General features: G+C 35.3%; 2 protein-coding genes and 1 pseudogene across 5 annotated transcripts; all 3 read left to right on the forward strand.

The window, feature by feature from the left end:
- Window positions 1-1,290: 1,290 nt before the first annotated feature.
- On the forward strand, window positions 1,291-3,834 carry LOC104751193 (pentatricopeptide repeat-containing protein At1g73400, mitochondrial pseudogene; annotated as a pseudogene). The gene has a single exon (XR_015583400.1). The product of XR_015583400.1 is annotated as a pentatricopeptide repeat-containing protein At1g73400, mitochondrial pseudogene (transcript).
- A 1,229-nt stretch (window positions 3,835-5,063) lies between these two features.
- Window positions 5,064-6,831, forward strand: LOC104751194 (transcription factor MYB54-like). The gene is made up of 3 exons (XM_010473101.3): window positions 5,064-5,609; window positions 5,722-6,147; window positions 6,444-6,831. The coding sequence occupies exons 1-3, from the start codon at window positions 5,495-5,497 to the stop codon at window positions 6,629-6,631; spliced, it is 729 nt and encodes a 242-aa protein (XP_010471403.1). The 5' UTR covers window positions 5,064-5,494; the 3' UTR covers window positions 6,632-6,831.
- A 1,067-nt stretch (window positions 6,832-7,898) lies between these two features.
- LOC104751195 (conserved oligomeric Golgi complex subunit 3) lies at window positions 7,899-15,263 on the forward strand. Of its 3 annotated transcripts, none has more exons than XM_087490781.1 (25): window positions 7,899-8,240; window positions 8,403-8,486; window positions 8,582-8,689; window positions 8,825-8,869; window positions 8,959-9,033; window positions 9,134-9,229; window positions 9,452-9,529; window positions 9,822-9,907; window positions 10,046-10,112; window positions 10,339-10,401; window positions 10,579-10,680; window positions 10,860-10,964; window positions 11,051-11,143; window positions 11,449-11,537; window positions 12,057-12,276; window positions 12,442-12,531; window positions 12,605-12,721; window positions 12,823-12,855; window positions 13,087-13,173; window positions 13,258-13,320; window positions 13,476-13,592; window positions 13,878-13,970; window positions 14,190-14,315; window positions 14,677-14,777; window positions 14,923-15,263. In XM_087490781.1, the coding sequence occupies exons 1-25, from the start codon at window positions 8,151-8,153 to the stop codon at window positions 15,050-15,052; spliced, it is 2,358 nt and encodes a 785-aa protein (XP_087346907.1). In that variant the 5' UTR covers window positions 7,899-8,150; the 3' UTR covers window positions 15,053-15,263. The 3 variants fall into 3 exon arrangements, with proteins under 3 accessions (XP_087346907.1, XP_087346908.1, XP_087346909.1); XM_087490782.1 differs by having other exon boundaries at window positions 8,038-8,240; window positions 8,569-8,689; XM_087490783.1 differs by having other exon boundaries at window positions 8,060-8,240; window positions 8,569-8,689; window positions 11,441-11,537.
- Window positions 15,264-15,831: the final 568 nt, after the last annotated feature.

Raw genomic sequence — 15,831 nt, forward strand, 5'->3', positions numbered from 1 at the left:
AATCTCTTAACCTTTTTTAAAAAACGTAAATATACTATAATATGTTTACTTTTTAAAAGTTTAAATATGCTTAAATATAGAACCATATTAAACTGTTAAATTTGGATACCTGATAAATCAATCTCATTTGTACTCAAAACATATTAGTCATATTTTTATAGTGATTATGAACCATATTCCAAAATATTTAGTCGATGTGGGATATACAATACACATTTGCTATAAATTAGTTTACAACTTTACATATATATAAGTTATGCGTTTTTTAATTCTTTTCATCTATACTAATCATAATTAATTACTATAATTTCGTTAAGGAAATATTGAAAAATCTAAACTAAATGATGATTTGTTTTTATTTAATTGTATTAAGTTGATTTGTTGTTTCCATAAATATCTCACAATATAAAAGCAAATCAAATAAGTTTACATATATATACAATTTCATATTTAATTTATTGATTGTTTTGGAAGCAACAAAGTCACAATCCATAAATATTAAAGATTTCTCATTATTATTAATATTCGTAATAATTATAGAGATTAAGTATGGTAGTAGTTAATATTTGATATTACTGAAGTCATTAAATACTTGATACCCGTTTCCTTATTTATAGAGATTATACCTCTGTTTGGTAACGAAAACAACTATTTTTGAACCAAATCAAAAACAGGATCCGAATATTATAAACTTGGAGTACAAACAGATCCGCGAATTTTATTTCTTCTGTTTCCGGGTCATACAGGATCTGCGTCCCGACCCGGTGGATATTTAGTGGTCGACTGAAGGGTATAATGGTCATTAGGCAAAATCATAACTATAAATTAATTAAATTAAATTAAGTGATTCTCTAATTATTTTTAATGAAAAACCTACCAAAACAAAGTCATTGTCCAATTTGAGTATAGTGAATACTTCAACTTTAAATAGATTCTTTTATCGGTAAATTATGGAGTAAGTAATAATGATTTTTGTATACAATCTGTAAATATTTGCTTAGTATAATGTAACAACATATTGTAATTCTAATTCGAACATAGGAAAATAATTAAAGACATTGTCGTGTGTAGAGATTGATTGGAATTGGAGATTCCGAGATTGATTCATGGCTTGGTTTTGGTTTTAAATTGATTTTGGTTCGGTTTTCACTTTATTTTTTTTTTTAATTAGAGTTGAAATTCACACACTCAAAACAGTATTTGTTGTCAAGAGAAGATGGCCCAATAAAAGTGAAAAGGCCTCAATAGAAGAAAGCCCATTAAAAAACTTCCACCTCTCTCTGGTCTCTCTCTCCGTTGCCGTCCCCTTCCTCTGGTTTCCTCTCTCTGTCTCTTCTTTGGCTGTAAGAAAACCTTAGAAAAGAATATATTTTCACTGAGTGATTACTGAATGATGCGAAGGCTGGTCTCATCTCTTGTTCTTTCCAGATTCTACTCGCATCTTCCGACACGACCACCACAAAGGTCCGCACTTTTCTCTCATCTGTTGAGTTCTCGTCTAGATTCTATTCAAATCGAAAAAATCTCTTCTTTCTCGAGTCATCAATACTGTTCCACGACTTTGTTACACCCAGAATTTGAAATTTCCCGTAGAGTGGAAATTTCTCAAGATCAATCACCGGTTTGCTGCAATGAAAATGAGATTAGAACGAAGGGTTCTACTTATGCGGTTGGAATCTTACACGAAGTTATAATGGCGAATTTGAATGCGTATGATGATATGGAGAAAGCCCTTGATGAATCTGGTGTGGAGTTGACAACTCCTGTGGTGTGCAAGATCTTACAAAGGCTTCAATACGAGGAAAAGACGGCTTTGAGGTTCTTCACTTGGGCTGGACATCAGGAACATTACTCACATGAGCCTATTGCTTATAATGAAATGATTGATATATTGTCTAGCACTAAGTACAAGAACAAGCAGTTTAGGATTGTGATTGATATGTTTGATTACATGAAGAGAAACAACAAAACCGCTGTTCCTGCGGATGTTTTGTTGGAGATTCTTAGGAAGTATTGTGAGAGGTATTTGACTCATGTTCAGAAATTTGCCAAGAAGAAACGGATTAGAGTGAAGACGCAGCCGGAGATTAATGCTTTCAATATGCTTCTTGATGCTCTGTGTAAGTGTGGTTTGGTAAAGGAGGGTGTAGTTTTGCTTAGAAGGATGAGGCATAGAGTTATACCTGATGCGAATACATTCAATGTCTTGTTCTTTGGGTGGTGTAGAGTGAGAGACCCTAAAAAGGCGATGAAGCTGCTTGAAGAGATGATCCTAGCTGGTCATAAACCAGAGAATTTTACGTATTGTGCTGCCATTGATACTTTCTGCCAAGCTGGGATGGTGGATGATGCAGCTGATTTGTTCGATTTCATGATAACCAAAGGCTCTGCCGTCTCTGCTCCAACCGCAAGAACTTTTGCTTTAATGATAGTAGCGCTGGCAAAGAATGATAAAGTAGAAGAATCCTTTGAGCTAATTGGGCGTATGATAAGCACGGGTTGCCTTCCTGATGTGTCAACATACAAGGACGTAATTGAAGGTATGTGTATGGCTGGAAAGGTTGAGGAAGCGTACAAGTTCTTGGATGAGATGAGCAATAAAGGTTACCCGCCTGATATAGTCACTTACAATTGCTTTCTTAGGGTATTGTGTGAGAACAGAAAGAGCGATGAAGCACTTAAACTTTATGGAAGAATGGTAGAGTCACGTTGTGCTCCTAGCGTCCAAACATACAACATGCTGATATCTATGTTTTTCGAAATGGATGATCCTGATGGAGCATTCAATACATGGAAAGAAATGGATGACAGAGACTGTTTTCAGGACATTGAAACCTACTGTGTTATGATCAATGGGCTTTTCGACTGTCACAGAGCTAAGGAGGCGTGTTTTTTATTGGAAGAGGTTGTTAACAAAGGACTCAAACTGCCATATCGAGCGTTTGACTCTTTTCTGGTGCGTCTATCTACTGTTGGTAACCTCAAGGCAATCCATAAGCTTTCTGAACATATGAAAAAGTTTTATAATCATAGTATGGCTAGGCGTTTTGCACTCAGTGAGAAGAGAAAAAGTACGAACCTCAGAGGAAAGTAACGGGAACTGAAAACTGTTGGACCATATCATCATACTAAGACAAAGAACCATTCTCAGTGGTGCGATGAAAATGATGTGATGATTCTGTTGTCTCGAAAGGAGCTCTTCGTGATTATGATCCCTGGTGAAATTTCATCCATCACAGTCCCCAATTCTGGCCAAGAATCATGATCTCGAAAGCAAAGAGACCTATCCAGATCTGTTGTTGTCTGATGGTTATATTGGTTTCTTTGGAAAAGGTCCCACCACGCACAGTATGTTCAACTTGTTCGTTTAAGTCAGTGTATTGACCATTGCGTATATAGAACCGAACTTTGTATGATCCGTAGCAATGTGAGAGGTCTGTTTTCTTTATGGTTCATGACTATTCAGGTTTACCTTCTGTTTTTTTTTTGCTCTTTGATACTCGAGTTTGATGTGAGATTCTTGAAACGTTCTGATGCTAGAACAGTGTTGACTTCATCGTTCAGCTAAGATAAACGAGGTTTCACCAGTTCTGGTAACGGGTTCAAGTCTCAAGAAACTCTTGGTGAAGACTGAAGACATGACAGTTCGTCTGTTAGCATTTGTAAAATGAAAACCGAACTGGTGTTATGTACCACCGGTTTATTGTAATCAGGATTCGGTTTAGTTGAATGAGTCATTTAGTTTAGTTATGATGATAGGTTCGAAACTGAAGAAGGCTTCTCTCCTAACTACCAATAGAACAAATGAAATTGGTTATGGCTTCTTCTTCCCAACTAACTCTCTGTTTTATATTTTTTTCCTACTAAATTTTACCAGCAATTATTTTTTTGTTTTGTTTTTGCTTAAAGAAAATAAACAAAAAACAAATTGAAGAAATGTTCGAACTAATCCCATGGAACATAACCGATTCTGTTGTAGTCCTCAAAGTACGAAACCTATAAAGTTCCGTATTGGACAAGAGAGAAGAAACCATGACGTGCTTGGAGACCAAATATTTGACCACGTCAAAATTAAAACATAAAAAAATTGCTAATTATATACCTTGTATTTTATTTGCTGTTTATGAAATATAAATCCCCATAGTAAAATTGCAAAAACATATTAGTTAATCCATTTGTAGGTGAAGAGAAATACTATGTAACAGTATATTATTTATCTATTATTTTATTTCTTAACTACATTACTATTGATAAGAAAACATAATATTTGTACCATGAGGCATCATCTATAGTCAGTTCGACTAAGTTAAGTTGTTAAGCCTTCGGTGTTAAAAAGGTGAATTAACTTGGCTGAAAAAAGTTAGTTGTATTGTCTCCACGTTGGCCGATATATTCCGAATTAAATTAAGCTTAGAGAAAACGTTGATTAGGTCTGAAAAAGGTTATCAAACCTATATCCATCAATATTTATATATGACCTGCCATTTAACCAGAAGTCCACAACATTGTTACCAAACTCTTTCCTTTTTCCTCATGTTTTTTTTTTCTTTTTTCGGATTTTATTTTAAAATTTTCTAAAGTTAGTCAGAATCCCTTATGGACTAGCTAACAAGGGCAATATACTGGAATTCACATATTATGGACTAACAAATATCATATGATCCAGCTAATTAATGCTTGTAATGTTTCAAGACATAACTTGACTATAAGCATACGGAATCTTGAAATATAACATTTGATGAAATTAAAAATTGTCAAGTTTAGGACAATGATATTTATTACATGTAAATACGTACGTAGGTTGCCCAAGACTACACAAACTTACGTAGATGAGTATTGGTGACTTGAAGTAGCGGGTGTAGGTTAGAATTTAGAAACAAATCTTAGATTAATTAATACTATACGAAGAGACGTTGAGAGGTTAACGAAATGCGCAGCCCACACCAAGCAATCTCTCTAGCTACCCTATGAACCAATTAAATTCTAAGTTATAGAAATAAAGAAACAAAAACAAAAAGATAGATTACTTAAAAGGAGGTGGTGTGTTGGTTAGGGAAGACGTTGGCATCAGTCGCCGGTAGAGAAGCCCGTCCAAACCCTCCCGACTCTCTAACGGATTTTATTTATTTTATTTTTCTTCAGTTATATATATATATATATATATTATATGCTCTATATAAATATTTGACTATATATATCTATATATACATATATGTAGTGCAGGTGCTCTTCAGCTTTCTTCTTGTTCCCACATACCCATCTTCCCCAACCTTTCGCCAAGAAAAAAACTTAGGGTTTAAATTTCGATATTTATATGTACATAAAGTACATGAACGCATCAAAAATTTTGCGTACGGTATTGATGATATAGGATCTGTGTTTGTGTTTTCTTTTTTTTTTGGGTAGTATTTCTTTGTTCTTGTATTGGTTTGGATCGGTAAACTTAGTTGAAAGAAAAGTAATCAGCTAGATCGGCGTAAAGAAGAAAAGGATCATGTGCAGTCGAGGCCATTGGAGACCAGCGGAAGACGAGAAGCTGAAGGATCTGGTCGAACAATACGGTCCTCATAATTGGAACGCCATAGCCCTTAAGCTCCCTGGTCGATCTGGTAATTTAACAAATATATTCTAGGGTTGGTCGGTCCATATATATACAAAAACTAGGGTTTGATATATATGGGTATACATACATACATATTAATTGTGTTGGTGTATGTGCAGGCAAGAGTTGTAGATTGAGATGGTTTAATCAATTGGATCCGAGGATAAACCGAAACCCTTTCACGGAAGAAGAAGAAGAAAGACTTTTAGCGGCTCACCGGATCCATGGGAACAGATGGTCGATCATCGCAAGGCTTTTCCCCGGAAGAACGGACAACGCGGTCAAGAACCATTGGCACGTCATCATGGCTCGACGCACACGCCAAACCTCCAAGCCTCGTCTTCTACCCTCGACGTCTTCGACATCTTCTTTGATGCCGAGTGAACAAATCATGATGAATTCTGGTGGTTATCATAATAATAATAGAGGTGATCGGAAGAGAATACTCGGAGACGTTATCAATTATCCTTACCAATTTTCTCATTTTAATCATCTTCAGTTCCTTAAGGAGTTCTTCACTGGAAAGATTGCTTTAAATACCAAAGGTAAAGTACTCAAAATGATGGAGAAGGATCCATTTTCTATAAAAGTGTTATGCATGTTCATTTGAGTGTTTCACGAACTAATGATGCAAATATTATGTTCGAAAGTTTCACATTGGAGTTTAGCAGATTTTTATTTATTGCGTTATCAAATTTTGTGAAAAAATTCATGTTTTTTTTATTTCTGTGTTTATAGTCATATCATCTTCGTTATTATTTTTTAAATAATCTCTATACATTTATTTAAATGTTTACAGTCGCAATCCACATAGCTTATAACTTTGATCTTCTTGTGTCAGATGTGATCGCAGCAAACCAGACTAAACCTTTGGAGTTCTACAATTTTCTACAAGTAAACACGGATTCAAACAAGAGCGAGGTTATTGATCAAGATTCAGATCAAAGCAACCCCAATGACTCTGACAACAAAAACGAAAGTGGTGTTCCCTTCTTCGATTTTTTGTCTGTTGGAAGCTCTGCCTCCTAGGATTAGCTTCTTCGCAGAAAACCGTACATTTATAGCTTGACTATATATAGTCCGTATAAGTACGAGACTTTAGATCGTTAACATGTATGTTTGATGTGTAAAAAAATTAGTGAGCACTTGTCTGAGAAAAATGCGAGAGAAGAGACCTAATTATATGGTAATGTACAAATCAGTATGTTGGAATATACTGTATTTGTTTATTTTCTCTTGTATATATAATTAGCTAGATCGATAACATGTGAGCAGGACTGCATGTGAGCATATAAACTGGTGACCAAAAACTACTCGTACTAATCTTGTATGGCGGCGTTGTTAGTTTAGAAGAAAGAAATGGTTTTGTGGTAAACTCAAGAGAACAAAAGATGTCGTGTATAGGAGAAAGGAAATAGACGCATTCACATCTGCGGACTAATCAAATATATCGCTTACGGTCAAGATCATGCACGAATGAAACTCTTAATACATCCATTATCCACATATATGATATATATAGTATCTATTTCTTTGCAAGTATATATTGGTTTTACCTTTTAATGGTGAAGTATGATAACGGAAAGACGAAATGGATGTTAGAGTACTATCGATATGATTAAGGTGGGTGTAGTTATCAGCCACCAAGAAACATATTTCAAGGCAGCAAATAACACCCCTAGTAAAAAAAAAAAAACTAAACAAAAAAAAAACAAGTAAAAATAATTGGTTGTAGTTGGAGATAAAAAGCACAGATTTGGACAGTTGACACAACTTATAACCACACCTTTTGTAGAGTAGTTTGTTTTCTTAACCACACTTTCTATTTCAATCTTTATTCAATAAAATAAATTTACTACTAATGTCTATATATATGTGTATCAAATTACATTTTTGTAGGAACTGTAAATCTATGATATTTTCTTCCACTTCCAAAAAAAATTCCGATTGATTTTAGTTCTGAAACTAGAGAAAATTAGAGGAAAAAATGGGTTTAGTTCAGAAACGAGAGCAAATTAGAGGGAAATAAACATGTCATACAACCAACATATACAAATAGAAGACAATAAATAGAAATGGAAGTTGCAGTTTAGAAGGTGTGAGGCCAATTAGAGAATCGGAAAGAACCTTTTTTTTTTTTTTTGGCAACCCGGAAAGAACCTAAATGATTAATAACTTTGAAGAACTCTATAGTGGAAACGAACAAGAAGATAATGTTCGGTCAAATCATCAAATTTCTCACCATATTTTATTTCTCACTTCACTATATGTAAAGAATAACTTACACATCCGACTTGTTAAGAGAAGCAGAAAAAATATAAGTTTAAGTTGCAATTTAGAAGCTATGGGGAGGAAAAAGTGAAATTTGAAAACATTTAGGGTTAAAAGTGAAGTTTTGAATAACTTAAGGGTTAACTTGCAAAATACATATAATTGATAAATTTTGCTGATCTCGACGCTCGGAGGATCATCGTCTTCCTCTTCCAAGTTACGAATCAAATCAAAGCCGAGATTCAGAATTTTCTATAGTTCGAAGAAACCGCCACAGATGATGGCGGCTAAGGCGAATTCGTCTTCCAGCCTCCACAAATCTGGAGCCATCTCCAAAGGCTACAATTTCGCTTCTACTTGGGAACAGGTAAATTAATTCGCACAATCTGAGCTCGAGATCCCGCCATTGACGAGTCTAGTGTCCGGATCTGGAATCCTTTGTTCAGATACAATGGTTGGATCTGAAATGATGCTCTGTTTGTTGAGAATATATATACTGAATCGTAATGTGGTTAAAATCCCGTTGCAGAGCGCTCCTTTGACAGAGCAGCAACAAGCAGCTATAGTTTCTTTATCCCACGCAGTAGCTGAGCGGCCATTTCCTGCCAACCTTGTGAGTCTGGAGTTTTCATGTTTGGATTTTTGTCGAGATTGTTATCCTTCTTTCTTTTTTGTGGTTTGATGTCAAGTGTTAGTTCATGGTTATAGGTACATGAGCATGTTCACCGCCCCGAGAATGGCTTGTCTGTATCAGCGGAGGACGCAAACTTGGGAGATTCTGGAGCAATTGAAGCTGTTTTGGTTAATACAAATCAGGTTTATTCTCGTCCTGCAACTTTATTTTCCAAGGATCTTATGCGGTACTATATGTGTCTGTGGGTATCTCTTTTCTTGTGTCTCTATATGTGTAGTAATGCTTCTTCATTTCGACGTATGTTGTTTTTACTACAGTTCTACAAATGGTTTACTGATCTTGAATCAGCGATGAAGTCTGAGGTTAGTGATAGTCATGTTGTTTCCTTGGTTAAAATTATGGGAAACACTACTTGAAATATATCTAAATGATTTGTTACTTTCTGACGTAGACAGAGGAGAAGTATCGGCTCTATGTCACTACTTTAACTGTTCGCATCCAGACGTGTGATAATATACTCCACCAGGCAGGTTTCCACTACGTTTTTCACATTGCCGTGGTCTTACCTTGCCCATAATATATAAGGCATCTGCTTTATTATTGACCTTAGGATTTCTCCTGTGCAGGTTGATGAAACTCTTGACCTATTTAATGAACTGCAGCTTCAACATCAAGGAGTAACAACAAAGACTAAAACTCTTCATGATGCATGTGACCGACTGGTATTTTTTTTTTCTGTCTTTTACTTTGCAAGATGATTTTTTTTTCTCTTAATAATCTCTTGCATGTTTTTCATTCCTATTTGCTGTGTATATCCAAATGAAAAACAAAACAAAAGATGCTTAATGCATCATGGCTGGCCAGGAGTTTCTGACTCGCTATTTAAAGTGATTGTAGTAGTTTGCTTGCTTGAGCTAAGTTTCATTTTCTTCCACATTTTCTAGTTGATGGAGAAGCAGAAATTGATGGAGTTTGCAGAAGCTCTAAGGATTAAGCTCAACTATTTTGATGAATTGGAGAATGTAAGATTTAATTTCTAGCCTGTCGACATTAATTTTTGAAACATGTCAAAGTATCAGTGTATAGCTTCAGATATGCTCTTGTTTGGTTCATTAACGTAATCAATTTAATTATGACCTGCCTGTGGTACTTTAGTTTATAATATATATATATATATATATATATAAAGTGTTTGACATAAAGTGTTTCTTCCAGAACACTGGTTGCAAAATTAAGAGGAAATATCTCAATAAAGTGTTAAACTGCTCTAATATCTCATAATTCTTCTTCTTTTTATTTTTTTTTGTCCCGCAGATATCCTCTAATTTTTATTCACCAAATATGAACGTATCAAACTCAAACTTTCTCCCACTACTGAAACGGCTGGATGAGTGCATATCGTGAGTAAATGATGCTGCATTCAATATTATGCAATTTTATATTCACTACTTGGCAATTTTATGGAAGAATGCTCCACTTTAGTTCTTCCATCACCCTCACAGTGATTGTAATTTGTCTCTTTACCTTGAATTCTGTAGGTACATCGAAGATAATCCTCAATATGCGGAGTCGAGTGTTTATTTGCTCAAATTTCGTCAGCTCCAGGTACTACGAAGAGCCCTTCCTGTCTCTATTTGTCTTCCCTCGTTCTCTCTCACGGAGAGACACATGGTTTTACTGTTATTACGCATCACAAACTCATACACTGTTTCCAGAATTTATTGAAATTGTACAAAACTAAAGAAAGTTAAAACTGAACTAAATGGTAATGAGGAGATATTAGTATCTTGTAATTTGTTATAGAAAATACTAACATTTATCTGTTTTACAGTCACGGGCCTTGGGCATGATTCGAACTTACATCCTTGCAGTGCTTAAAATGGCTGCTTCTCAGGTAATTGTTCTTTGTAATATGCAATGTATTCTTGCACAGCTTACAATAAGCATGTATAGTTCTTGTAACTATATAATATGTATATGCATATATGTGCATGTAATCTATGCATGCAAGAGTGAATTGTGAGATTATACATAGTTTCCGCTAAAACATACATGTAAATTCCTTTGTCAGGTTCAGGCAGCATTTCGTGGGCCAGGAGGAAACAAAACATCTGTCTCGGAGGGTGTCGAGGCATCTGTTATATATGTTCGTTTCAAGGCTGCTGCAAGTGAGGTGATACCTTTTGATTTTCTTCCCATCTTAGTGCAGAAATGTTAGGGTCACAATATTAGATATGAGAACAATCAAAATTAGCTTTTGTAGCATGTCAATTTTGCGAGTTCGGTATTGAGATGATGCCATGGCTATAGTTTCTTTCTTATGACATTGAACATTGAAATATATTTGTCCAGCTTAAACCTGTACTGGAGGAAATCGAGAGTAGGTCAGCAAGAAAGGAATATGTTCAAATCCTTGCAGAATGCCACAGACTATACTGTGAACAACGGCTCTCGCTTGTGAGTTTATTTTCTGGAATACAATATGGTTTTAGTATCTGCGAGTAACGAGAATCGCCTGTTTAATGTTCAATTCATATTATCAGGTCAAAGGCATAGTTCACCAACGAGTATCTGATTTCGCGAAGAAAGAGGCACTGCCATCTTTGACTAGATCTGGTTGTGCATATCTGATGCAGGTATATGAAGGAAAATAAAATTACGAACACCTCACTTTATTCATGAGGGATAATAGGAGCTATACCAGTTTAGTTTCACAGGAAATTCCTGCCATCATAAGGGATAGAAACATATAGGAAAATGAGAATGTTAATATAGCTGTTAATCTGTGTGATTTCAAAGGTCAGAAGAAGGTCTGTTTGAGAAAGACAATGGCTGGTTCATCAGCTTTAGTAACTTAGGATTTTAGAGACTGTTAGTGGACTTGGTTTTTTCAAAACATGAAATTACTGCACCACGTCTTAACCTCCATAAAGAATTTCAGGTTTGTCATATGGAGCATCAACTGTTTACTCATTTCTTTCCAGCATCATCAGAGGAAGTTTCAAGTCTGGCACCTTTAGTGGATCCTTTGTAAGTTTTTTTTAATGCCGTGCTGTCTATTATGTTCTTCATCTCTATTTCTGTTCAATTTATCACTGAAATAGTTTTCTGGTGCCTTCTATATTGAGATATATACAGCTAATATGTACGCTTGAATACTTGTTTCTACTTATTTATTCTACTTCTCTTCCTCTTTACACCATTAGCATTCATCAAATAATGTACAGCCGAGCATTCACCCCATCAATATTGTTAATTGTGAATCAGGAACCTAATTTTGCTGTCATTGCCTCGATGATATTATCTTGATTTTTGTTTATACTAGTCTCTATGTTTTTGTTTAGAGATGAGAATGATTTCATTTGGTATATGTATGTGATACTTCCAATTACACTGTAGTTTTGTAGTCGGTGGGTCTACTACACTATATGACTTCTTATAAGTCTAGGATTTAGGAAAAAACGAGTAAGCGTAAGTCATCCAGATTGTTTTCGTTTGTTATATCTTGTGTGGTACTTTCAATTTATCAATTTGCTTGTTCCTGATCAGGTCTACATACTTGTATGATATTTTACGTCCAAAACTGATACACGAAGCAAATATTGATCTTCTATGTGAGCTCATTCATATCCTTAAAGTTGAAGTCTTGGGGGAGCAGCCAGCTAGACAGAGTGAACCCCTGGCCGGACTGCGGCCTACATTACAAAGAATTTTAGCCGATGTTAATGAAAGATTGACTTTCCGTGCCAGAACATATATTCGAGATGAGGTACAGTAATTAAATTACCAGCAAATATTGGGATAGTTTTCATACAAATTCTTTACTTTGCAATGACTTTTAAGTATAGAAGTTTGCTAGTTTCGGCTATGTTATCCTGTTTAGTCTTAGAGGACTTTGCTTTGCTTGGTTTGAATCTCCTTTTTACTTCCGCAGATAGCAAATTATATTCCCTCTGATGAAGATCTGGATTATCCTGCAAAGCTGGAGGGATCTTGTAATACAACATCTGAAACTAATTCCGGGGTAGAACAAAATTCTCAAATTATTCCTATGGGCTTGGTAATCTTTAGCTGTATACTTATAGTCTAAGTTGCAGGATGATGAAAACGCTGATGTATTTAAGACTTGGTATCCACCTTTGGAAAAGACTCTCTCTTGTCTATCTAAATTATATCGATGCTTGGAACCTGCAGTCTTCACTGGATTAGCACAGGCAAGACTATCAGTAACTTATTGCTTCTCATTTTGTCAAAGAAAATTCAACAATTCATGTTTAGGCAAAATTGTCTAAAAACCATCTCTTCTGTTCCACAGGAAGCTGTAGAAGTTTGCTCTCTGTCAATTCAAGTAAGCAAGCTAGAAAAACAGATTTTCCCCGCCTTGATTTTTGTTCCTTATTCAGTTGTCCTTGTTTTCAATGACATTGTCAATTTTAATTACACGAAGATGTGTCAATCTTTTATAGATATTAATGTGTCAATGTCCTGTAAAGAAATTTATAGTTGTTTTTGTTTAATTTTAATTACGAAGTTTTACAATAATTGAGATGTCCACAATATTTTGTCAAATATGCAACAGAAAGCCAGCAAGCTTATCATTAAGCGATCTACTACAATGGATGGCCAGCTTTTCCTTATCAAGCATCTTCTTATCTTGAGAGAACAGGTTAAAGCTAATCTATCCTTTGTTTACTTCTTTTGCTATTAAGTAATTAAGTCACTGGCATTAATAATTATTGTTTGTTTCCAGATTGCGCCTTTTGACATAGAATTTTCAGTCACCCACAAAGAACTTGATTTCTCTCATCTACTGGTTAGTTCCTCGACATTCAAGTCTATTTTGTATGATAGATCTAAACCTTTCTTTCTCGCCTTGGGTGCACATTTCAGATCTTTCCCCCTCAGTTTATTTATTTGCTGATGACTTTGCTAACTTTATCTGATTATTCATGTCAAAAATGTGGCTAGGAACACTTGAGAAGGATACTTAGAGGTCAAGCGTCACTTTTTGACTGGTCTAGGTCAACCTCCCTAGCAAGGACCCTGTCACCTCGAGTTTTGGAGAGTCAAATAGATGCCAAGAAGGTTGGTGATTTTTCTCTTCCATCCACAATCTACTGCATATGTTCTTCATGTTTACATAAGTTTGCCACTCAGATGTGTTGATCTCATTTTATAGTTTAAACCTTGAGCATCTTTCTGCGAGACTGATGATATATATCTGCTAAGACAATAGGCTCAAGAGTTATGGCAAGTTTTTTTTGTTAGTTTGTTGGTTGTATCTTGCTTACCTGGATGTCTCATTCTATGCCTGGGTCCTTGCATTACTTTATATGAATGGGAATGATGCGTAGAAATTTATTTTCGCAGGAACTGGAAAGATGTCTTAAGACAACTTGTGAGGAGTTCATTATGTCAGTCACTAAGCTAGTTGTGGATCCTATGCTTTCATTTGTGACCAAGGTTTGTTTCTCCTTTCCTTTGTTCTGGGAATTTTTTTTTTTTTGCAAAATTTTGTTAAGACTCTAGACGTCCTCGAAAATGTTTAACTCAACATCCTTTGCACTGTTTGATATTAAATACAATGCACCGTTAATTAGAAGATGATCTGTTTATCTAAAGAGTGTACTCTCCTAATGGAATTGCGTAATAGTTTTGCTATGTTTATACATGTATATGCAGGTCACAGCCATAAAAGTTGCTCTTTCCACCGGAACTCAGAATCAAAAGGTTGATTCTGTCATGGCTAGGCCGCTGAAGGAACAAGCTTTCGCTACACCGGATAAGGTGGCGGAACTTGTTCAAAAGGTATGAGATAGATAATTTACTCTTTTAGGTTTTTTTTTGGGTCTTTTTATTCGAGGTATATATCTCAGAAGTAGAGATGGCAGCTATTTCTTGATCCCTATTAATAAGCTCTGAAAACTCTGTTCATAGACAGTTCTAGCCTCTAAGTACTAACGAACATAGATGCCAATGGTAGCTTGAACGTGCAGTTGTGATCGAATCGATATGAAAAGAGAGAATCATCGTAGATAAATATATAACCCGCAATGCATTTATGATTTATGCATGTTTAAGCTTTTATTACCTTTTATAATCTAGAAAGCAAAACAAAATCTCTCAACACAAAGGGAAAGGCTGATTTGTATCACATGACTTTAACCAGGTATATGCTGCAATACAGCAAGAGTTGCTTCCGATTTTAGCAAAAATGAAACTCTATTTGCAAAACCCATCAACAAGGACCATACTTTTCAAGCCAATCAAGTATGTCCATTTCTCGATAGTTTATCAACCATCTAAAACTATCTTTGGCTGATTTACATATCTGCGTTTTTCCTAATCCCTTGTGTCTGAACCCCATAATCTCTTGCTAGTTTGAATACGAAGAATGTTTCTGTTTTGTATTCAGGACAAATATAGTGGAAGCTCATACACAAGTGGAGTCCTTGCTGAAAGCTGAGTACTTATCAGAAGAACAAGGCAATATCAATATGATCTCCATTCAGGATTTGCAAACCCAACTCGATAATTTCCTTTAAAGGTCATGGCTCAATCAATACCCATGTTTTTGATGTCTGTACTTCCTCGGGGTTTTATCTATATAGAGATTTAATTCTTTTGACGACTTTGTTTGCTACACTTTACAAGAGTTGGCTTTAGAAGATAATATATATTATTTTGTATACAAGAACTCATACATCTTGGGCTCTACATTACGATCAATAAGTGTAGATCTTTTGCTTATATAAATTAGCTGTCAAGTTCTTGTTTGGTTGTTTGCTTGCTAGCTTCGTCATTTATGGATGGATGGTATAAATACAGACAAACAAAAACATTAGAAACTGGGTATCACACAATGAATTTGTTTGAAGGGGAAAACAAATTCAATAAAATAATCTCTCAAAGAACTCGGATTAAAACTAGTAAACAAAAGGGGAAAAAGATTTCTTGAGGAAAAAGTTAGGGTTTCCGCTTAAGAACAAGTAAAAGTAGAAAATTAGAGTTTTTTGTATTAATTGTTGGATGTTTTACAATGGAGAAGTCTTTCCCCTTTTATACAGTTTCATTGATCACAGAATATATTAACTTTTCTTATTGTCCAGAATGAGATATGAAAAGTTTTCATCTCTTCCTCAAGTCGGCCGCCAAGCGAATTAGGAAGTCGGCTTCTCATTGATGGGCTTAACCTCTTTGTCCGAACAGGCCTTCATGTAGATCATCAGTTAAGATCCTTAACCGGATTTCCGGTTAAGTAATCAATTTATCTTTCTGGTTTAGATCGGTATGTCGGAGGTGCTAAATCCCGCACCAACAATGT

The sequence above is a fragment of the Camelina sativa genome, chromosome 16 (assembly GCF_030686135.1).
Source record: "Camelina sativa cultivar CO46 ecotype springtype chromosome 16, ASM3068613v1".
Taxonomy (NCBI): Eukaryota; Viridiplantae; Streptophyta; class Magnoliopsida; order Brassicales; family Brassicaceae; genus Camelina; species Camelina sativa.